This window comes from Anguilla rostrata, chromosome 8 (genome assembly GCF_018555375.3).
Source record: "Anguilla rostrata isolate EN2019 chromosome 8, ASM1855537v3, whole genome shotgun sequence".
In the NCBI taxonomy this organism is placed as follows: domain Eukaryota; kingdom Metazoa; phylum Chordata; class Actinopteri; order Anguilliformes; family Anguillidae; genus Anguilla; species Anguilla rostrata.
This window is the reverse complement of record NC_057940.1, coordinates 19,657,434-19,681,228: the sequence shown is the minus strand read 5'-3', so window position 1 is coordinate 19,681,228 and position 23,795 is coordinate 19,657,434. Positions and strand designations below refer to the sequence as shown.

Sequence of the window (23,795 nt, the reverse complement as noted above, 5' to 3'; positions counted from 1 at the left end):
GTCCCAAAGCCCCAGGAGGCATGTCATTTAAAGCTATAGATTATGCAAGCATGCCTTGCACCGCAGAGGCTATCTGCAAAGGCTCACCGTCTGGAGAGAAACACAGTCAGAACCGCGGGCTAAGGAAACTCTGACTGCCGAAGGTAAGTCTTTAGGCTGTAACGAGGGATGAGAAAGCGACGGACCCCTTTAAAAAAACAAGTAAGGTCTCTAAACGGTGGACCTAATCTTCACATTCTTTTCTCCTGGAACAAAACAAGGCCTCTGCTCCCTGGATGTTCTGCCTTGGTTAATAATGCTCAGATGCAGTGTTGCAGAAACAGGACCTGGAGTCGGGGGGGTGACTGACAGGGAGAGGGAATGGGGGGGGGGGGGGGCTGAGACACAGAGAAGGAAAGAGGTGGGGGGGAAGGTCCGCCGTGACTGGGGAAGTGCCCCTCTCCTAAAGCTAACCCCCATCCCCCAACGGTTCTGCACTGCTCTGCCATCTACGCAACTCCTCCTCCTCGTGTATTCCTCCCTGCTGCTTACATCACAGACCCCTCCCCTCCCCCCATGTGTCTTCCTTGTCACTTTCCAGGTGAGCAATTTGACGCATTGCTCAGGTGAACATGCCAGGGAGCGTGCATCATTCGCCGACCCTCGTACACGTGGAGGCTAACTGCCTCGTAAGTGGGGATTGGGGCGCGCTCAGTCCACACGTGCCCCAAGCGCTCCGAGCGCATAGGAAACGTCCCGTTGTTGCAAACGGGAAGTGGCAGGCGACCAGCGTCATCCGGCAAAATGGTTCCCAGCAACCGTTTTTCCGGGAACCTTGTCACTTCGTATTTTGCACACAAGGAAAAGAAAATGCAGATTCAGGTGAAGATGTGCAACGTTTATTCTAGAGGTTAGGCTCTGGGAAACCATCTCATCCTATATTTTATTAACAAGATAAACCATGCATGTTTTCTTAATGCTGCACAGCCTGGCTGTCAAAATTGTACTCCGCGTCATTCAGCAATGGCACGCATGCACTATAGAAAAGCATATCGTCTTGTGTTTGCAAACTGATAAGGAATCCTATTCGTGGCCTGAGTTTGATCGAGCCTTTTGTGGACATAATTTCCCTCGTTGGAGAATTAACTCTGGCCCACATTCGCTGGGATGCACTGGCCCTTCCTGGCTGCCCGTGTCGGCACAGATACAGCGTGCACTCCAGGAGGCTCTGTGGCTCAGTCATCCAGCCTTCCCCTCAGCTCACCTCCTGCAGGGACCTGGAGGGGGTGATGACAGCAGGCGGGCGGAGGCAGGCAGAGGGGGTGGGGCATAGCATAGACTGTTTGTATGGACCATGGCTCCATCTGCTCCTGGGCAGACAGGACTACCTGCTTTAAATCAGGGGGCAGATTAAACCAAGACCGAGACCCACCCGGTAGTCACAAATCACTGACTGCTCGCGAACCTGTGGCCAAGCCGGCATCGTTTACCCAGCTGAGTGCCTAGGCTGGTGTGTTTAATTTGGCCCCATTCATTGTTTTGCCCTCTTGGAGCTGAGTTCATAAGCAGTTGTAGCACCAGCCTTGAGTAAACAGAAGGTAGCCTAGCACCAGGCTTGGTTTAGTAATTGTAGCATCAGACCTGGATGAACAGAGTCACTAGCCCTTTTCACACATGCAACCTTGCCTGGCGAGGTTCTGAAAGTTTATTGTTTAGAGGTTGTGTGAACAACAGCCAGAGTGTGCTTTCTGGAAAAGTTGCACCAGCAATTTGCCAGTTCGAGACCTAGTAATATTTCTATAAATGTTCAGTTTTAACATTTGAGCACAATGGTTACATTGCCAGATCAAGAACTGAAGCACACAAAACTGAAATTATTTTACCAAGACATCACTCTAGCTATGTTGTTTTTTACTAAAGCTACAAAAAATAGTAAATTGCAGGTCCCTATGGAATTACTGGGAGAGTGCTTGGCCAGTACTTGTCAGATAACCTTGTGACTGGGCTCATCTTGCTCCAGAGAGCATGTATATCTGCAGACAGTAACATTTCTTATGTACTCAGCACTGTCGGCGTGTATGCAACAGTCACATGGACAACAATGATTTCGCAGAAAATTGCAATGTAAACAAACATTCTATCAATGTTTGTCTGAGTTAACACATTTTTTGATCTAAGAACTTACTATGGCTATTGTTTTCTGGATCCTTGCCGTGATTAGGATTCATATAGTCTGTGGATTTGCAAAATGCATGGAATGTGAACCCCCCCCCAAAAAAAAAAAAAGACTATGTTGTCTGACCAGATTGATTGAAAATTTCACCGTTCTGTCAGTGAAAGCAGCTACAGTAGTGCCAAGCTTAGGTAAGCAGTAATGTTGCACCAGGGAAATGTGGGGAGCTGTCTTGCATTTTTTTCTCCCCTCATTCATGTTGCAAGCTGAAAACAATCAACAATCCTGTCAAAACAGCTATTACTCGGATAAAACAATCTTTTGTAAATTGACATCCTCAGTGTTTTCATGTAAAATTCCTGTTTTGTTAGGCAGGGAAAAACAGAAATTCTGAAGTCCTGTTGCTGCTAAGATTATTAATGACTTCTTTTGGGGACTTGTGAGGCTGTTGACACCCAAGGGTGTTCTTACCCTCCTCCCCCCTCCCCCTCTTTACCCGCCACCAACCTCAAACCCTGGAGCAGTGCCTGTCGCACCGCAGTCAGCTAATATCCAATCAGACGCAGTCTCTGCCAGACGTGCAGTTGAACTCTGGAGCCAGAGAAGGATATTCTGACAAATCCTGCAGCGCCCTGTGCCACGCCAAACCTTTCATTACTCAGCCGCGTTCCTTTATCTGCGCCTCAGAGCCGCGTGGAGGGCGGAAAACCTGGCTGTGAGCGCTGAAGGAGCACAGCCAAGCAGGTTAATTACAGTTAGTCGCCATGGCACCCTCCCCCGTGTCCGGCAGTCTTGATCACTTTGATCCATAGTTATTACATTTCACACGAACAAACGCTTATTTATAGAAACTGAAGTGCCCCATCTAAAGGAATGTGTTAAGAAACAGGCCTTTTTGTTTTGTTTTTATTTTTCGGATCCACTCATTCAAATTGAGTTAAACGTTCAGATTGAGTTAAACTACTACCGCATTTTTCCTGTTTATTGAAAAAGTCATTCCGAGTCAGATGATTGCTGCAAAATACAGCCAATATTTAATTTAACTTTAGAAACATGAATGTAGAAATGTTTGTATGCTCTCTTTTTAGTAATATATTGGCTGTATTTGTTTCCTAAAGGCGGAAGTAGTGGGTCATCTATGATGACTTTAATAAAAATCCAGTCCAAAAAGGCGTATCACAGTTTAGAAAGCCTATCACAAGCAGGCCCTTTGTGTGGCCGCACCCTATCAGTGGGGGCGAGACTAGAGCACAGACATAAATACAGTCTGAATGCCATGTGAGCTTAAAACTGACTCAGACCCTAGGGATGCCCTGAGAGCCAATCGGGAGTCTCCAGCAGCCCTGAAATTTGCGATATAAGGCAATCCAGATAGCGCAATGAGCTGGAACTTCTAGAGGAGAAAAATTAGAGCTATGGCAGTTTTAATCCTCGTAAAAAAAGAATCTGTCAAATTCACATTAGCAAAATGTTTGTCCCCAGAAAACGGTGGGCTTGATTGACATTTGGGGAATGGTTTCACTTGCGTTCAGGAGGCCTCGTAGTCCTGCTCCCCTGATCATTTCCACGTGAGACCACTGACCTTATTGACCGTTCACCTCAACAGAGTGAAGGTCAGCTGATCTGGGCTGGTGGAAATGAACTGAAGTATCAGTGTAGGAATCCCATTCCATTTCACGCTGGCCCCATCTCAGGTGTTCCCTGTTGCAACCAGGAAATTAAGGGGAACGATTGGGTTTTTGTAAAGGGATCCGCATCGTGATTGCTGACAAGGTATTGAGCCCAAATGCAGGATCCAGCTGTTGGTCCTGGCTGAGACTACACAAGACCCTGCAGCTGGTAAGCTCTGCAAGTGATTCAGGCGGGAGCTATGAAGGGGAGTCGAGTCATCGCTGGGAAGACCAGGCCTGAACAGGAGCAGAGACCCAGGCTACCAGGAACGATGCCCCAGTCGGGCCGCCCAGCCCCGCTTCAGGAACGCAGCGTCCCTTAAGAAGGTCCGGCTCTCACGGAAGGCCCTTTCCAGTTCAGGCAGTGCTTCCTCTTTTTTTTTTCTCCTTCTCTTTCCTTTTTTGGTTTCGAGTTCCGTGCGTTTTACCCAAGAAATAATACAGCGCTCATTGTGTGGAAGGAAAAGCCCGGACTCGGGGCTGCTAATTGAAAACAGAGATCACTTTGTGACTTAGGACTCAGGCGTTTCTTTTTTTCCCCCCACATCTCCTCGGGAACTTGTTTGGCCGCATACTTAAAATAGCTCTCTGACGTGTGCCGTCCTGTTGAGGAATGCAGCTGTGGCCGTCCGGAGCGCTCTGCGGCAGGAAGTTATGCAAACGTGCATTTCCAAGCGCAGATCCCTGGCTGAACGATTATCGGCCTTTGGAAGTCCGCAGGGGCAGCGGGCAGCCGACTCGACAGCCCAGCCTGGCCTGCTGTACACTCCCTTCCTCATGGCTCCAAGTAGACTTCCTCAGTTCTCTCCCTTTTTCTTCTTGACTGAGTGAATTTTAAGGGGACAAATCCCACAGCATCCGCACTGGGCTTGACTTGGGAAACGCCCATGGAATTCCTTTAGCCAACAAGGGTCTTAACAGTCTGTATAGCATCTCTGGCCAGCTGTTCTGCAAATAGGAAATGCTGTGGAAAAGCCTACAGTTAAGCAGTGAATCCCCCACCCCCTGCTCCAAGGCATCTGCTGCCGGAGGCTGTCTTGTCGTGCCTGGCTTGATCCCCAACCCTCTCCTCCTTCACCCGCCCCCAAACTTTTCCCGCATTCCCTCCCCCTCTGTCTTTCCCCCTCTCCTCCTCTAGCTGCCACCATCCACACTTGACTGAACCCTAGGCATCCCAGTTATCTTATTTTCCGTCCTCTGAAAGGGACGGCGCTCCTAGAGGTTTTCACACTTAATCCACAGACGGGCTCATTTTTCCGTTTCGACGAGGATGGTGGGTTCCACCACAGCGAATGCAGGGCAGACTGTTCCTTGCAGCGCACGCTCTGGCTCCCTTGGCACCTGGAAGGAAGGATTCACAGGGCAGTGGGGGAGGGGCGCCCTCTAAAAGTTCCATCTGTTACCAGGAATATGTCAAATAGCAGCCTAGGCTAAATGCACCTTGGCTACTGACTTTGCCGTACCATAATATCCATCCTGTTCTTTTGAATGAAATTATCTCTGAAGGTTGTAAAACCTTTTTGAGTTTAACCAGTTGTGTAGCGTCTCATAAAACATTGGGGAAACTGGGTATAGTAGTTTTTTAATCTTGGCAAGCCAGACCGTCACCTTAAGGCTCTGAACACAGTGCCTCCTCGAGCTCCCCTCCAAACCAAGGCTGACCAAACTTTCCAAACTGAAGATGCGCTTAATGAGTTCAAATGCGTTTTTGGAACCGCGCCAACTAGGAAATGTAATACATGGACAAATATGGTGAGCATAAAAATATTTTTATTAGGTCAGTATGCGTATGTAACCAAATGTTTGCATAGAACCAGTGCTCTAAACCGTATGAGCTTTTGTAAAACCCAATGGCTGAACTTTGAAAGCACTGACCCAAACTCATTTTATTTCCATGATGGAACAAAGAAGTTGGGAGCAGTTTTAACTCACTGAGATGGAACATTGAGACGGTTGTACTTTTGCCATGCCGATCCTTTAAAGCACTGTTTGTTTTGGCAGTTTTCTATATCTGTCAACGCAGTCACTTTGGACCTGTCACTTTTATGAGTGAATACATTTTGGCTTTATTTGTACCATATCAGGATCCTATTCTTATTTAATATCAGGATCACATTACCGGTATTTCACCCTGAAACTTCTGAAATTAGGTGTTTAAATGCAAGGTCAGTCTAGTATGCTGCTGAGGAGCCTTCCCGTCGCTCTCGCCTTTTCCAGGAGTCTGCGACAGCATCGCTCGCTTTGTCTGCCCTCATTGTGGGTGACGTCCGGGATTACCAGAGATTAGGCTCAATCCTGCCAATGTCACTTCTGCCACAATATGGTGGAGCAGTCTGGCCTAATGCTCACAGTGCATATGCCTTATCATGGGCCTGCTTACTTTACAGATATCTCGCGTGTGCTGTAATGTTGTTACTAGGCAGTTAGCTTGTCATCACTGCTATTTGTTTTTTAACGCTCAATCTTGTAATCGTCTGCCAAAAGCCTGTCTATTATTATAGGCTAGAATATGACCTACCTTTTTGCCGTTTTTCTGATCAAATTTAAATTGTGGCAGGCGTGTTTGTCAAAAATGAAATGTTTGTAAAGATTCTATGCAGTTAATGCACAGAACCTGAATGTGTAACACATTATAAAACTATGCATGACTGAACATGAATGCCTGTTCAGCAGCACTTCAAGCAGGGATATGCTCGCATGCAAAACTATGGGAAGGTATCATCAACGGGAACATATTACAGGGTATCTAAGTTCAAATTGTTGTTTTCCTCATGCTTTAGCACTTCCTTTTCAGAAGAGGCAGATATTAACAGAGGAAGTAGTTTCACCAAGAGAGAGGTCTTTTTCACCTTACAGACATCCCAAAATCATGAACACCCTCTCACTGAGAAGTGGTTCACAATAAAACTAATGAGCTTATGTGCAGCAGGGAAGAACTGAGAAGTCTTCAGTCTGTTGTCCTTTATCAGGGGTCTGCCATCCTGGTCCTGGAGAGCCACAGGCTCTGGTGGTTTTTGGTTTCACCTGAAAATAGGCACCCAATTCAAACCCAATTAACCATTTGAACCATTTGTGTAATCAACTGCTCTTAATTGATTAATTAAGTGCAGAGTAACTACAGAAGACCACCCCTGGCCTGTATACATTTCGTAGCTTATTCACTCATCAGTTCAGTCTTTAAATAACCATACAATAGGCATGTTTTGATAGTTTCTCTCAGATTGCAGCTCATCTCTGATGCTAACTGGAAATAATACTTAGTCTGGTCTGGAAGACAGGTGAGTTGTCAGCTCTAATTAAGTGCTGAGTAATTGTGAAAACCTGCATATCCTGTGGCTCCACAGGGCGAGGATTGCGCGCTCCTGATGTTGTGGTACGCCTGGAGACGGCAGAAGGCACAAATACTGAAAGCACAGTGTCTTTGAAGGCAGTGGCAGAACAGGTTGCGCACGTGCTGCCATTTCCAAATATTGGATTTCCAACATACATTGAACATTTTCCAAATTGTATCTGCACAGGCTAACTTGAGCCACTTTAGAAAGTTAGCAAGTTGGATCCTTAGGTTATCGCCGGTTTAAAAATAGTTTTACCTCTGCTAACTAGAGCATATGATTTTGCTAGTGTTGGGATCTAATGTCCTTGTAGTCTTCTGCACTGTTGTCTTGAGTCATGACTCAAGTGTTTTCTGGGTTTTTTTTCCAGAGCATTTCAATGATCTGGCATGATCGGCTCTACGAGTGGCACGCCAGTCTACCTAAAAGGTGCTTATCGGCTGATCTAATAAGCAAACCAGTCGGTCCGTTTGCATACTTTTGTCTGACAATTTTCAAAAGGTTCAATGCCTTGAATATCTGCCTTCCTTAATGTGCATTGAAGCTTGGGAAGTATGCAAGAAATGCTTGCATAACGGCAGCGAAAAGTGCTCTGTAAACTTTGGTAGATCAGCGTTTGTCACTTCCTAGTCTCCATTAAACTGCCTTACCTCTTAACAGACCAATGTGTACACTTTAAGCCCATTTTCTTTTAGGTAGTACATTTTTTTACATTACCTATGTGCCTCGGATTTTATTAAGCGAACAACTCCTCCGCTGAGCAGCGTTAAAACATTCCACTCTGCATTCAGCAGCACAGCTTTTTGGGAACTGGATTTGGACCTACAAAAACAGGAAGTGTCCCGATGTGACCAATCGTCACGCTAGATGGCAGACCGCAGTTTTGGGGCGGAATCCTCGAGCAGTGCTGAGTGGGCCTGTTGGTAACGGTCTCGAGTTCTAATCAGGACCGTGGGTGTGCACCTCGATCGCAAAGTGTGTATCGGCAGATTTCAAAATGCGCTTCCTCTGCAGTTCGCCCTCTATGGGTCTCCATTGGGCGAAATGTTACAGTAATGCACTGAAATTGTGCAGTAATAGCATGTTGTGATAGCAATACAGGGCTCTACAATGCTCCCAATTCCGGGGTATTCTCTTCAGAAAATGAATGCGCTAACTGGAAAAATAATTTAGCACGTCTAATTGGGATGCATTAGTGTGCTCCTGAATTTTTCAATTCAGGAGCACATGTGCTCCTTGGAAAATATGTTCGTGTAGAATCCTGTAATAGCAATAGATTCTTAATAGAATAATTGATTAATAATGAAAATACTTAAGAAAAAATGTCCAACTTTTGAATCATGGCTGAATTGTGCTTTGCCATTGAAATGGGGATTCCACACTAATAATATTAAGAGCAGAGATGGTGTAGATTCAGTATTATTTGTGTCCCTCAGAGGGACAGAGCACTGCGGATTCTGACCATCAGTGTTTGTATATGTTCACCCCCCTCCTCCCCAAGCCGTGTGAAAAAACCTGGCAGGGCTCTGTGTGAGCCTGCTCTTTCAGCCTCTCCCAGATCATCTTTGGCTCGCTGTCCACCCGCGTCGCTCGTGGAATTAGTGTAAACACAGGGCCGAGCCGGCCATCGTCCAGCAGCTGTCGCTCCGCGCCGCCAAGTGCCGCCTCGGACCTGTTCCAGCTTGACCACGGCCTCCCGTTGCTGGATGCTGTGTGGATTTATAGCTGCTGGACAGGGATGGACTGTGACCAGGAACTGAGCTTGTGTATCCATAATGCGGTGTCACGGTATTGGACCGGTCTGGTGATGGCCAGTCAGTCACTTGTCGAACAGCAGAAGGTGAAATAATTGTGTGAAATATGGCGTGGCCTGTCCCATAAAGGGCGTGCGTTGTTCAGGCGTTTCACATACCATTAATACAAAGTGTTTCTGATGTTCAGTAATTCCTGAAACATTTGGTGGCTTTTGTGTTTGTGAAACTCGGGCCATACCAATACAGTGTAGTAGGCATGCATATTGAAATGCAAAGAACCGGTTTAACAGCAAGGGGAACCTTCCTTTCGCTTCACTATAACGCTGTACTCCTCCATGATGAATGAATGATGAATGGACGCACAATTTATGACCCCTTGAATCAAGGCAGTTTTTTTTAGATCCTCACACAAGCCTCCATGGAATGCACAGGTGGCTGTGTGCAAGCTAAGCGTTTCATCTTGCCTTCGCATTCAAGTTTTTCTCTTTTGCTTTTAGACTGAATTATGGTGCTGTAGTTTGAAGGAAAGACTGGGTCGTTGATCCATTGATGCTGGGCTTCAGTTGGAGTCAAATAAAAACCGAGCATGTCTGCTATGCATTGGTATTGATTATCATTTTATATGAAGATATGGAACGACCATAGCTCATTTTACTTGGCAGAGGTGGTGCTGGTGTGCAGATTTGAAAAGCGTACCTGCTAGAGCCTGGCCTACCTCGAAGACAGGAAGTGGCAGGCACCCGAGTGCCAGTGTAGCCACGCGGAGGCTTGCGCTGCACAGCGGTGTCGGGTTGCGTGGTTTGTAAGCTTGGCAGGCTGTCTGAAGATGGGCCGGCATTAAAGGCCTGGCACCCAGCGGGTCTTCCTGTGCTGTGCCAGCTTTGTGTCTGTCCTAGATAACAACCAGAGAGCAGGCACCTCCAGAAGAGAAAAAGCAGAGTCATCTCTAAGACTTACTGCCATGCTGCAGAGCAAGCCCCCCTACGTTGATATTACCCATTGAATAATGATTCCTTTAACGACACCTTAAATGCACTTCAGCCTAAAAAAATCCACTAATGAAAATATTTCAGTATTTTTTTGCATAAATATTTTGTATTCTGCATTAGCTCTGGTCAACATGCTGGAGATACAGAAATCTTCATAAAGGGAATGCGCACATTTCAGACTATTTGACAAGGCTGGATTAAAAAAACAAAAAAAAAACCAAAATGGTAGATGCATGCATACTACACTGGCAGTGTTTCAATGCTGTATTTTTGTAAATGCAGTACTGCTACTAGCCTAAATGAAATGCCAAAGCAGATTTGAAGACGAGGGTGCGATGGGGACCCCTCAGGTGGGCAGGAAGAGTGTTCCTGTGCAAGGACACAGAAAAAAGACCCTGTTGTGTTTAACAAAGGCCTGACCTGTCGTATGATGAGACTTATGGAGAATGGTGATTTTAAATTTGAAAAAAATGTTTTTAATGCATTTTTTAAAAATTCAGTTACTTGGATGAGTAAGGAATAATCAAAACAAATCACAGGATTGTGTGGATTCTGAGAGAATAGTTGCTCTTCCTGGTAAGCTTCCTTCATGAAAGGTCTTAGTGAAGTATACATTTTAAAACCAGTTTTAGGATGAACGAGCCGGTTCAGGACTCCTGAGGTGGCAGTGGTGCCACGCATGCTTTTGTCTGTTTTCCTTTCTGTCGGGACACGGGCTGTCCTGTCTTTGTGCGAGTCCAAGCTGGCGAGGGTTCAGCAGGAAGCCCGCTGAGATGTGAATTACTGTAATCAGTCCTGCAGGCGATAAAAGCGCGACAAGTTTCTCCTCGCAAGCTCTGTTTTAGGCCTTACCTTCTTTAGGTGAAAAAATGCAGAACTCTGCCCCTCCCTGCATAAGGCACTGGCGATAAGTCATTTGAAAAGTGTACCGAGTACATATGTTCACACTTAAGCCTAAGGGGTCCGGTGTTCCAGTCAGCACTTACCCATTTGACAAACAACAAAGGAACACGGTGATATAATGGAGGTCGTATTGTGATCGTTTGTCAGGGAGTAGAAGCAACTCATGTTTGGCATCTTGAACCTTTGAGTTTTCTTAAACCTCAAAAATGCTTGACTTTGATGAATTAAGATAATGTTTGGAAAACTGCTTGGAGTTTTTGAAGATGCTTGATATATGGTTGCGGCAGAAAAAAAAGTTTAAATATTATTATTTTTTGACATACAAGTGTCTTGGATGACAAAACCATCTTGTAGTGAAAATATTTTTCAAAATATGTAGTTTTAATATGAATGTCCCTTCTCACGTAGGTTTCAGTGATGTAGAATAGGCCTATATGCTTCTCAAGATTAAGAACAGAAACCTGTCCCCTACGAGGAACAAAAATGCATTTCCGGGTCTTGGGCCTACTTTCCATACTGTTGAAAATGAAATCAGTGTTCTCAGTAGGCAGCGTTGTCACACCACACAAGCAACTAGTGCGGTCTGTTGAGGGTCTGCAGTCTAAATGGCAGTTCCTCTTGAACTATGCACCTCTGTGTAAGGAGTGCTACATTCACCTGGTAGACTGCTGTGTGAACAACCGGTGGCTGTTAGAACATTTCGGCTGAGAAGCGCTTCTGCACTCATGGGTTCAGTCCTGCTGTCAGAGGTTCGAGCCTGGGCTGAGTCGGCAGCAGAACACAGTGATTTGGCAAGTGTTGCCACTATATTAGTTTCAGCCAATGACGTGCCAAGCAGCCACGGGCTTCCAGCTGTAATGAGTCTTCTCCAGTCACAGCTAGCCAACCTGCAGTTTTCTCGGTGGCCCGCCTGCAGTGTGTAAAGCAGTCGCTTGCTCTCAGCTGTGCGCCTCAAAGGACTGCACACGCCTAGGCTGCAGTGGCCCTTAGTGAGGCGTGGGTGGAGTGGGGGGGAAGCAATGTGTCGATTGAGTGGGCCATTCCAAATTTGGAGAGAAAAATTCTCGAACTTAAAATTTAGAATGTTCTTGCATGTGATTGGAGGTGATGTGAGGACATGACTCATAGGGACAGCAGGCCACACCACATCCTGAGTAAGGGTTTTGAACTGTCGTTTCATTTGTGTCATGACATTTGTTAACAATTAAGAACAGAGGGCAGAATTACCTGAGGTTTTATAATCAGCAAAGTTCTGTCATGGTGAAAGAACATATAAATTTGAACCGAGGGTCTGGCTGAACCCTTCCCTGCTTTGAAAGCGTGGTGTGCTCACACTGTCCATGTCTTTGATGCACCCAACCCCCCAGTTCATCCGTGCCTCATCAGCTTTTCGGATATCTTGGAGCCCCCAGCTGGTTTAATTCTTGCTGATTTCAGTTCCATCGTAGTTCCACTTTCTATTTCCTTTCAGCCCCTGGCTGGATTCAGCCCACTGAGAGTTGGGCCTCTCCTGTTGTTGAGGAGCGGCTGCCTGGCACGGTTTGGGCTTGGCTGGGGGGGGTCAGTGTGCGGTCAGCAGGCTGGCGAATAGAAGGGAGAAGGTGCCGCAAGATTAGATTAGCCGATATCCTCCAGCAGTGCCTGTTTGACTTTTTTTTTTTTTTTCAATCCATCTTCCCCTCCTGTAGTCCCTCACACAAGGCAGAATTGCCTTGCGTCATACAATGACGGAAGCTCTTGCGTAAAGAGAAGATCATCGGCCTTTGAACATAATGTTTCACCCTGTCCAATATGGCTTTCCCACATTTGCACACATTCAGCCAGGCCTGAAAGAATGAACATTTTTGTCATTTCCTTTTGTAGCTCATGTGACCTAAAGATGGTCTCAGAGGGAATTTGCTTTGAAAGGTTGTTTTTGGTCGGTTTGGTTTTGAACACGTGCCACTCTGGAGCTGAGCACACGCAGGCTCTGTCCGACTGCATGGATCTTTCCAAACGAAGATGCGTCCTTAAACGTTAAGTTTAGCTTATTAATTGCACGCACATCCCTGGATGACAGGAACAGGACAGGCCAAGACTATTGTTGCGCAGTAATTAGTTGACCCATTCTCATTAAATAATGGGTTGAGAATAGCTATGATACCTATTCAGTGTACCCATGTGATTCATTCTGAACGCATTTAGTAAGGAGTCCGACTCATGGCCCACAATGGTGTATAGTACTTCAGATCAGATTTATGCGTTTCAGTAGCCTTGTTCTGTAGTCAGGAAACCATGTGCGGTGCCTGGCCTGCTTCAGGTTGAGAGGCAGGCAGTGTCTGTATCATTCATTTTAATAACCGCTGCCTCATTTTGGATTTCTGCTACCGTCTCTCTTCCCGTGATGGTTTCCATTATTTACATCCCTGCTTTTGGGATTAATCAGAAGGGATGTGAATCATACTACTGTGTCACTGTGTGTGGCAGGGCCAGGCCAGGTCTGCAGATTTACATGCACTCAGCCTAGCCACACCTTGCCACACACTTGAGTGCCATGGAGAATTTGTGATGGAGACTCGGTGAGCAAAAGCACAATTTTAGGAATTATCTTATTCTATTTCATTTTATTAACTGAACTCAAGGTGTCCGACCTTTCAAATTTGCAAGTTTATTCTAAACCCCACTGGCCATTGAGTTCAAACTTTTTGTGACAGCCATATATTACACAAAAGCAGTGCTGTGTGTCTTGGCATTTTGCAGTGTGGTTATAACTGTCATTTCTGTTGTTCACATGTGTCAGAATAATGTTACATCTTTGTGATCTTACATTTTGAATTTAATGTTATATAAATGAGTTATTTATTTTTAATAAAGAGAGGGCCTTTGCCAGTAAGAACATAATCAAATAAGGCATTGTTTAGTTTTAGATTTTTGTCATTTATTATGAAACGAATCCTTCAAAAATGCAGCCAGCCAGGATTTTTATACATGCAAATGTTAAGGCTTTCATCAAAATCTGTCTGTGTCCTTCATCAGCAATTAATCTCTGATGAAAAACAAATATTTACAGTACCACTGTCTCGATCCAGTTTAGGTTGGGTTGCCCCAGCCCACCCAGAATCCAAGCCTGCTTTGGGAATTCCTTTCAAACTAAACCCTCACAGGATTTCAACAAGCCAGGAAAGCATTCAGAAGATGGATGAAAAGGGCTGTGGACAAATTGTAAATTGAACTGTTGAACTCCCGGTGTAAAGGTTAAATGCCCTCCAGATTAGACGTTGTGTAATCTCCCATCATCACCTCCTTCCTCCCCAGCTCCTCCCTGCATTATCCCAATGCAACAGCTATTATGAAAAAAATGGCCTTTTTGTTTTGGAGGAAGGAAGTAATAAAGGATGAATAATGAATGAACATTATTCAAAGTAAAAGTTTTGTACAAAACAAAAATGATTATTGCAAATATATTTCCACAAGATTATGGTGTATCAGATTATTATACTGGAGAAACGTAAAATGGTCTGCCTTTTGAGCGAGAGAACGCCAATGCGTTTAGCAGCCTTTGTTTGTCCTCGTCATCATTGGTGGCGTTTTGTCGGACATTGTTCTTCCTCCTGAAGCCAAATGCGCTGGCGGTCAGGTGGGTTTCTTGACCGCAGCCCCTGGCCCCCTCCCGGCGGTGCGCGGAGGTAGCCGGCCCTCAGACGTGCCTCTGCGACCCTGTTCCCGAGCCCCCGTGTTGACTCTGGCGGTCTTTCGCGAGCCAGAGCCGGAGATATTTGCTCACGTGGCTTTTCCTCCGCCTCTCCCCTTCGCAGTTCCCCCCTGCCTCACACCCTTCTCTTCGCTCCTCTGAAATGGCCAACGCGGTTGCGGAACCTCGCCGGCGATCGGCGTCGTGCCTGTTTTTATTTAACTTTGCCATTTGGAATATTTATTTGCCTTGCTGATGCCCTTCTCCAGAATCGCATCTGTTTGCTTGTACCTTCTGGTTACCAAACATGGTTGCTACAACACCTTCAAAAAAGGAACGGCTGCCTGTCAACAAAGTGACTAATTTCTTTTGAAGGAACGACTCTTGTTACATAAGATTCCCCCACCCCCCCACTTTCTTGATTTTGCATTGACCCCAACTTGGGGACCATGCCAGATGTACTGGATCGCTAACACAGTCCAGAAAAGTTCGGGAAATGCGAGCGCTGCTTCTGCAATATGACTGAGCGCTCGGCCCTGTAAAGAGTCCTTATCATATTTACCCAACGCAGGAGTCCCTCCTTGGCACATACTGGAGCAGCTGACGCAGCGAGCGCACATCTGGTTTTGTTCTCCAGTCGGCGCAGTTGCCTCTGGTTTCTCCGGGAGAAAGCTCCATGACATCACTGAAAAAGTGACATTTCTGGCTCGCGTCCTTTGGGGCATGTGTCACCTTCGAACGGCTTGAGGCAACACACGGGGAAAGCATGACATGACAATGGCACCTTGCTTCCTAGTTACAAGCAGGGCTCTTAAAGACAGACTGTGACATATCCGCTTGTTGCCAGTCCAGAAGTCTTTTTTTTTTTCTGTCTGAAAATTGTTCATACTTCTGAGTTTCCACCAAGGTGAAAATAAAGGTGTAATTATGAAGTTAATGTTAAAGCGAACAGGTTGTCAGTCGTGGCTGTACTGTTTCAAGGTGGAAATTCAGTCTGTTGTCTCCTGTTAACGGGGACACCTGAAACAAGGCCTCGTGGTGGTTGACATACTTGTCATAGTTCTCTAATTTGATTTCCCAGGCATTCCAGATTATCATGTTACCTGTCAGGTCTTTGAAATACGTTCTTTAATTAAATCACCGCATAACTTGGATATTAAGTAACCAAAAAAAGAAATCAAAATATGCAGAACAAGTTGTACTTAGAAAAACTGCTGGAAAGCATCACCGGAAAGTTGATATCAGTGTGATACGGCTTTGTTTGCCTGAACTGTCAGTCAAAGCACAGAATCAGTAAATGACCTGTAACTGTCTTTTTTCCCTTCTTTTTTTAAGAAAAAAGTCATCCATTTACCTATTAGATGTGCTTCATTATAGTTCAGGTCACCATAGCAACATCTGTCAGTCAAGGGGACGGTCTGTGTTGGAGATTTAAAGTCTGAAGCAAAGACGTTTTTAAAACATTATGAAAAACGTTTTATGTTTAAAGATATATGGCTATAAAGCTTTACATGTGTTATTGGAACAGTATTTAAGATTTTAAAAAAGGAGTCTGTTTTTGATTGGAGACCAGTCATAACAGCATTGATGTTTGGTCTGTCCCTGCACCTGGGTATTGCAAACATAAGTTTCCTGTGAAATGATACTCGTATCAAGGGTAATCCTAGACATAAGGTAGTTGTATCCAGTGAAAGGGCACAAAACGACATTGTCATGTAATTCAGCTTTTAAAGCAATTGGCCATTAAGCAATTGGTAATGCTGTAAGCTTTGAACAGGGAGGAAACAGGCGATTAAAAAAGAAACAGGATTTCAAACTGAATCGGTAAACCTGCACTCTCATTGTTACGTCAGGCTGACATCTGAGCTAGGGTGAGAAATGTGTTCTCTTTCCTGTCTGTCTACAAAAATTGGAAAGTGACTTGTTGACCTGAGCCAAAGTCTTCATTTCATTGAGTCATCTCAGTAATGAATGTTTAATGGTCCTCTTCAGCTTTAGAAAATACACCCTGCAGTGTAAAAAAGATGCTAATTGCTTGCTTAATCAAATGTTAATTTTTGATCATTGATAAACGTTTAAAAGTGGGGGACGTGACATAAGCCTGAACGGCTGGTCTTGACTGCTCCTGCCTTTAAATGTTTGTTGTGTCCAATCAAATACTCCAAACCTTCAACTGATTTTCCTCTAAAATGTTGTTAATTTAACCCTTAAATCAATGTCTAAGTTCAGTGTTTACGATCAAAAATATTTGTTTAGAACATTCTTAACTAAACATCCTAATGCCGAATTAATAATCACTATTGGTAATTGACAGCAGTGGATTTCTAGAACACTGACTGACTTCGAATTTTGAAAAAACATTCCAGGAAATACACTCTTCAAACGGTTAAAGCCTGTTGACCTTTTTCTAAAGCAGCTTGTCCTCTCTCTCTAGGATGGTTTGGATGCTCTGGTCTACGACCTGGACTTCCCGGCCTTGAGGAAAAACAAGAGCATTGACAACTTCTTGAACAGATGTAAGTACATCCCATAAGTTCCCCCTAATCCCCTTCCTCAGCGAAGAGTCTTCCACGCCCGCCACCTCCATCAGCACTAACGAGCGAAGCCTGGGGCTGGTGGCGGTGGGGGAGAGCCATGCGTTTTCGGGTCACTGCCCCGGCGGGGGCTGGGCGGGGCCGCGTCTGCTGCCCGATATTTCCAACAAAGGGGCTTTCACGGGGCGGCGCGGCGACCCACATGGTGTCCCACATGACGGTCCGCGCACGCTCCGGCGCTCTTACTGTGGGTCTCCCCCTGGGCTCAGAATCCGGCTGCCCTGGCATGTTCAGTATTGTGCGGGGGGGGGGGGTGAGCGGTGAAGGGCGTTTTCCAGAGTGTGAGGCCACTTCAGCAAGCTTCGATGAATAGAAAGTTGGTGGGTGGTTTTTACATATTTAAATGGGGGGCCTGCACAGAGACCTGCACATTCTGCAGATACGTGCATGCGCGCACACACATGCATGCATACACGCATACTTAAAACACGCACGCAGGCATGCAGACACGCACACACGCACGCAGGCACATACAGGCGGGCACGCATGGAATTGGGCCATAGTTACTTGCTGGGGTGCATTAATCCCAGCCTGTATACCTAGGCTGTGAATGTGTCAGAAAGGCCTATTTGTGCAGTGATGAGCTCAATAGCATTGTGTGTTCTATAGCCGATAATGTGTTCAGTACATGAAGTGTACACGCATTGCCGGACATTAATGGACTGGGTGGGAGAAATTCCTCTACTGCCTGGAGGCCATAGCACCACTTCCTTTGTGATTAATCCGCCTTGACCCTATACACACACACACACACACGCTTTGCATTGTGTCATTCACAGATTGATGAATGGGGCTTGTTTGTCTGATAGAATGATTCCTTTGTAAACATGTAGTTACAATCCCATGCCGTTATTGGCAATATTTCAAAGTGAGTAAGAAATTATTTCATTTTTAAAACGGTTCTATATTATGTAAGACAGAAAGACATTCAACTTCCCGTCTAGTTATCCCCGTCCTTTTATAACTTCTGTGTGTAAAAAGAACAAAATGACTCCTTTTTAATTTTTTTTTTTTTTCTTCTAGGAATGAAACCATTTTTAGAGCAGCTATCAAGCGCAGTGAAACCGAGCAGTAACTAGAAACAGCTTGTACATTGCCGTTCTCACTTTAATAGCCTTTCACTATATTTTTAGATAAATTGAACTTGGATGTCTTGCACCCCCCAATTTTTTTTCCATGCGTGCCTGTACCAATCGTGACCCGTGTGAATTGAAAATAATCCTTTTCAGCTATGACCAAATTTGGCTGAATGTAATCTCCCCTCTGGGGAAGCAGAAATTGTTAAAGTGGACGAGGCCTCCGTGCCTTTGCTGTTGTAACGCACGCTGAATTTTAACGCTGGTTCTCGACAGCGTGGAAGGAGATCTCCCCGAACTCCTCCCTCAAAGTCACGTGCCTGTTTACGCCATTACTGTTCAGTCCTAGAGCACTGGTTATATGGATCTAAGATCAGAATTCCCTCAAGAAGTTCTATATAGACAGTGAGTGCTGTTATTTTAAGGCCCTGGACTAGTTAACTTAGACATACTTGGTAATGATACACGCCCACACTAGGCTTATATGTACTTCAATATGTACAGTAGGCCTAAATGCTTTCAGAGGTTAACAAGCAATGCTTTAGCGGTGACTGATATTTTCAAGATTTCAAGGACATAAAATTTCATGGCCTGTTCAAGCCTTTGCTTTTCTGCTCCTCTGGCAATCCATGCATTTTTTTTTACTGGCCTGATTGTAGCTTGTGCCACTGCAGGCTTCTTACTGTGCCGGGCAGTGACTGTAAAGCACAGCCAGCCGTGGCCCCCGGAGGCCCAGTCGCAGGGCTTCCCGTCAGATGCTCCCGTGGAGGAGGCCTTCAGCACAGAGGCGCGCTCTGCAGTGGCTCAGCTCAGATACCCTGCAGCCATGTGGCACACTAAAGGCACCGTCACGGACGAGCACGTTGGCACATGAATTTTCATTGCACAAATTTGCACTTTCGGCGTGCTCATCCTCAACAGTCTCTTTTTTTTGTGTCCCATATCGCTCCAGGGGTCCCTCCAGCCCCCATTTACTTAAACTCATAAGTCCATTATGTCTTCGTGCGTTTTTGTTGTACATTAAGACTCTACTCTATATCTACTGAATGTTCACAACGGAGAGCTCGGCGTGGACTTAATGTCATCTTCCAATACGCATGTCACAGCACACACACATTGTTTTTATTGTACTGTTATCTGTGCCTCATCCTTATCTTTGAACAAAACAAGTTCACAATTTTGATATTAAAGGGAACCTCCACTTGAAAAAGCCTGAACTGAAAATTCAGTGAAGGGTCAACAGTGAATATTTCTTGTTTGGTTCCTGCTTCAAAAGTTGCTTTCAAAAGCAGCTCTTCTGTTTTTCATGTTTAGCAAGTGGGGCCTATGTTTGCAAACGCAATGGAAAACTGGGTTGTCTGTGCTCTGGCTCTGAAACCCCTCTTTTGAAGGGCTCCGATCCTCCGAAATATCTTTTTGTTTGCCTGTTCTCTAATCTGGGAGTGTAATTTTCATAGCCATTGATTTACATTAATGTATTCTTGTTGTGTGGAACGCAAATGCAAAGCCCTGGATTCTTAATTGACCAGTTTCTGAATTTTGTGTTTTTTCTTTCGAGTGAAGAATCACTTCAGGCTGTGTTTTGTAGTTGAAACATTGGTCTATCAACTGGAGGACCACTGAATGCATGGTGTTGTGTAGTGCAGTCAAAGAGTCAGTGGAAGAACAGAACAGAGAGCTGAATATGCCCCTTACTGAATAGTTTATTCTCTGACTGATCTCCCCTCCACCAGACAAGGACACCATCAGCAAGATCCGGGACCTGCGCATGAAAGCCGAAGACTACGAGGTGGTGAAGGTCATCGGCAGGGGCGCGTTCGGGGAGGTGCAGCTGGTGAGTGGAGACGGACCGAGGCTTTGAAGAGCGGGAGGTCAGATGCGTCTAGACCGCTCGTTTTTGGGTCACGCTTTTGCGCTTTAGGACTTGATCTGGACAGTGCTTTATCCATCCTTTTCCTCCATCACTGTGTTGTGGATGGAATCGCTGTGCGGCAGAAAGTGCCTAATCTTATGAAGTCATACTTCCATTTTTACTTTTACAGAGCAAGACGTGAGCAGAGCAATTTCTTCATTACAGTTGGACTATGATTAATTGTGTTTCCGTTCAGATTTAGGGAGTCTGTTGTCAGACTTGCAGTTGTAGTGCATGTGCTTTGATTTTCCTTTAAAAAAAAACATACCCTTATCTCTGCACGAGGCCTATTTATGTTCCACAAGCACAGACAGGCCACAATCGGTCACAATCCGCATTTGTTGCGATGGTAACAAATTAGAATCTTTTCAGCCGACTCGTGTGAATGAAATGCACTGTTCAGGCCTGCAAGTTGGCCGGGTCCAGCATAGTTCTCTTTTCTAGGCCTACAATCCACACGTTGCTTCCTCTGATACTGAGAACTCACACCTTTTTCCCCCTCAGCGCTGTCACAAAGCCATTAGAGTTGCTGCCATAGCAACCCGGTTGCCGCAGCGCACTGGAAACTGAAATGAAAAACTTGAGTTTTCCTTCTGTTTCGTCTTCCCGTCCAGGTAAGGCACAAGGCCACGAGGAAGGTGTACGCCATGAAGCTGCTCAGCAAGTTTGAGATGATCAAACGGTCGGATTCGGCTTTCTTCTGGGAAGAGAGGGACATCATGGCGTTCGCCAACAGCGCCTGGGTGGTGCAGGTACGGTTTGTGAGCGCTCGGCGCCACTTTCACGGTTCAGAGGCCGCGATGCGTCCTGGCAGGTCTGCACGGACTGCTGGGAGCTGCATGCCTGCACTATATAACCGCATCAGAGCAGCTGAATTGAATAAACATTACGATTTTTGATTTACCACACTTCAAAAGAGAACATTTAACATTTTATAAATGCGATACAGGGCTCAATTTGTGCATTCCTAATGTGTATATATATATATTTATACGGAAAACCACATGAAACATTGGAATTTCGCTATGGCATGAAATATACAATCAGTCTGCGGTTTCATAGTCCAAGTTAACCTTTAATGTATTAAAGTTGTGCACTGAAATAGTGAGGGCTTTCAGCCCAGCTGCAGTGCTGGAGAGAGGAAGTGTGTGTCAGGTATGATTTAGATTTGAGTCGTGAGCAAATTCTTGCAAAATGTTCTTTTATTCAACCCTACCCTTCCTGGGCGGATTTTGAAGTTTTTTTTTTTTTGTTAAAAAGAAAAGCAGTTTCACAACTCTGACCCTCTTTTTGACCAAACATGACCCTACATATAAATCAGGGATCTTGCACGAGATTTCCAGTCACAATTTAATGTGGCGTGGCCGTCTTTAAATGGACCGCTGTTCGGCAGGGATGCCCTCGTTTGACTCTGTGGTTTGTTTGTGTCCCCTCCCCCCAGCTGTTCTACGCCTTCCAGGATGACCGCTACCTCTACATGGTCATGGAGTACATGCCCGGGGGCGACCTGGTCAACCTGATGAGCAACTACGACGTGCCAGAGAAGTGGGCGCGGTTCTACACCGCCGAGGTGGTGCTGGCGCTGGACGGCATTCACTCCATGGGCTTCATCCACAGGTACCGACGCTTTCTCTCCCCCTCCTCTTTTCCCTCCTTTATCTCTCACCGTCTCTTTTCCCTCTCCTATTTTCTCACTGCCTCTTCTCCCTCTCTCCTTTTTCTCCACCTCCCCCTTTCCATCTTCTCCTCTCCTTCCCTCCTCCTTTCCCCCTCCTCTCTTTCTGCCCCCTCTAATCTCTCTTGTGCACTGACTCGCTTGCTCTCTTTCTCTGACACGGTTTCTCTCGCTGTTTCTCTGACTCTCCCTCATCTTCACTCTGTCTCTCGCACTTTCTGACTCTTCCTTGCCCTCTCTCTCTCTCTTTTCTTTTTGAATTTATTCTGGTGTAATAAATTGACTATGATGTTTCAGTAAAGGGACATCAAAGTCTCTCTCTCTCTCTCTGTCTGTCTCTCTCACCGAATTTCTTTCATGTTACATTTTAGTCTCAGTGGAAAAGTAACCAATTGGCAGGGTTGGAGGTCACCCATTGGCAGGAGCAAAGGTTGTGACAGGTCTAGACTGTGAATTGTGCTGTTTGAATTGAACACAAACATCTTATTTTTTAGTTTAGTGGGTTTTCTTATCTAAACCCTCCCCCTTCATGCTGCCCTAGATGGATCTGAGGACTCGAAAGCCTTGAGCGGTGAATACCGCTGTCAGTCAGTTTTCCATGGCCCAGGGCTTGTACCAGGCCGATCCTGGTTTTTCTCTCTGCAGAAACCCAAGTGCCGTTTGTCGAAACTTGCTGCCGTTTCGCCCCCTTTATTGGAGCATTTAAAAACACTCACCCAGCAGTTCCCCATCAAGTGGCAGTTTTGACTCCTGCTGTTCTTGATGTGGTGCAGAAGATTCGTTTTGCGGTCTGCTGTGTTTGTGTATTTACTTTCTATTGGTTTCACTGTCATTGTTCTCCTTTGTGAAGTGTAGTTTGTTAAAACGGCTAAAAGTGAACAGTTACTGCAAGAAGGGGCAATTGCATCCCGTTGCATTTCGTGTTCGTGTTACAAAGGAACCATCATAAAGAAAGTGTTAGAAGGTGTTTGTAGGGTTTAGTATTCACAGAACCAGGGGCGTCTGTATTTATTAACCTGTCCTTCTGCTGGGCGTCTGTCGTTGGCTCCAGCGTTGAGCTGAGTGGTTCCAGCGCGATGGGGTTCTCACACAGCGGGTTTGAAAATGTTCAGGTTTGTGTTCAGACTTGTCCATCCCTTGGAACAGAACAGAAAAAAATGGCAGCAGAGCTGAGAGAGAAGGAAATTTCACAGCAGCAGCCTTGTTTTCAGAGCTGTTGCCGCGGCACCCACGCTCGGGTTCTCGTCTGTCGCCGTGACACAGACTCGCTCCTACTGACCTGAGGACCACACTTCGCTCAGCCAACACGGCTCTTGAGACTGAGAAGTTGGCGTCAAACGGTTTGATTTCCTCTTCGCTCTGCCACTCTCTCGTCTGATAAACGCTTTGTTTTTGTTGTTCTCCAGAGACGTGAAGCCAGACAACATGTTGCTAGACAAAGCGGGCCACTTGAAGCTGGCGGACTTTGGGACCTGCATGAAGATGAACAAGGTATAATGTCCACCTGGAAAGGCTATTGGCTAATGAGAAAAACCACAGCTGTTGTTCCAAAAATTTGAATTCCCATTCAGTTCAGATATGATATCAGTCTTTTTCTCCCCTAATTGGGGATTTTTGTTTCCCTTATGGCTACAAGGTGCAAGGAATGCTAAAATAGATAATGGAATGAAATACAAAATAGTGCAATAAATGCATTGCTATTTTGTCCTGTTGCTTGTTTTACCACTAAATGGCTGTGTACGTTAAGTGTATGCATTACTACCATGTCACCAACAGTCTGGTTTTAGGTCTGAACGTTGCACCATCACTGCTACCTCCTTGGTTGTAAATAATATTGTCAGCTTTGGACAATCGTCAATTCTACGCAGCTCTTTTTGTCGATTTGTCTAAGGCTTTCTATACTGTTGATCATCCCATTCTTTCTCACACTCCTTAATTGAATACCACAGCTCTCAAATACCAATCAGACCACAGTGTGTGGTTTTAGGTGGTATACGATCTGAATCGTTGTGTCATGACAGGAGTTCCTCAGGGTTCTGTCTTGGGGCTAGTCTTGTTTACACTGTAT

The 23,795-nt window shown here is 45.5% G+C and overlaps 1 protein-coding gene across 1 annotated transcript in view; it reads left to right on the top strand.

Moving 5' to 3' along the window:
- The window catches only part of rock1 (Rho-associated, coiled-coil containing protein kinase 1), a 67,213-nt gene that overhangs the window by 14,920 nt on the left and 28,498 nt on the right, over positions 1-23,795 (top strand). The window contains exons 2-6 of the mRNA XM_064346920.1: positions 16,905-16,986; positions 19,874-19,974; positions 20,667-20,804; positions 21,494-21,669; positions 23,134-23,218. Coding sequence (XP_064202990.1) covers positions 16,905-16,986; positions 19,874-19,974; positions 20,667-20,804; positions 21,494-21,669; positions 23,134-23,218 — 582 coding nt within the window. The remainder of the gene's footprint in view (positions 1-16,904; positions 16,987-19,873; positions 19,975-20,666; positions 20,805-21,493; positions 21,670-23,133; positions 23,219-23,795) is intronic.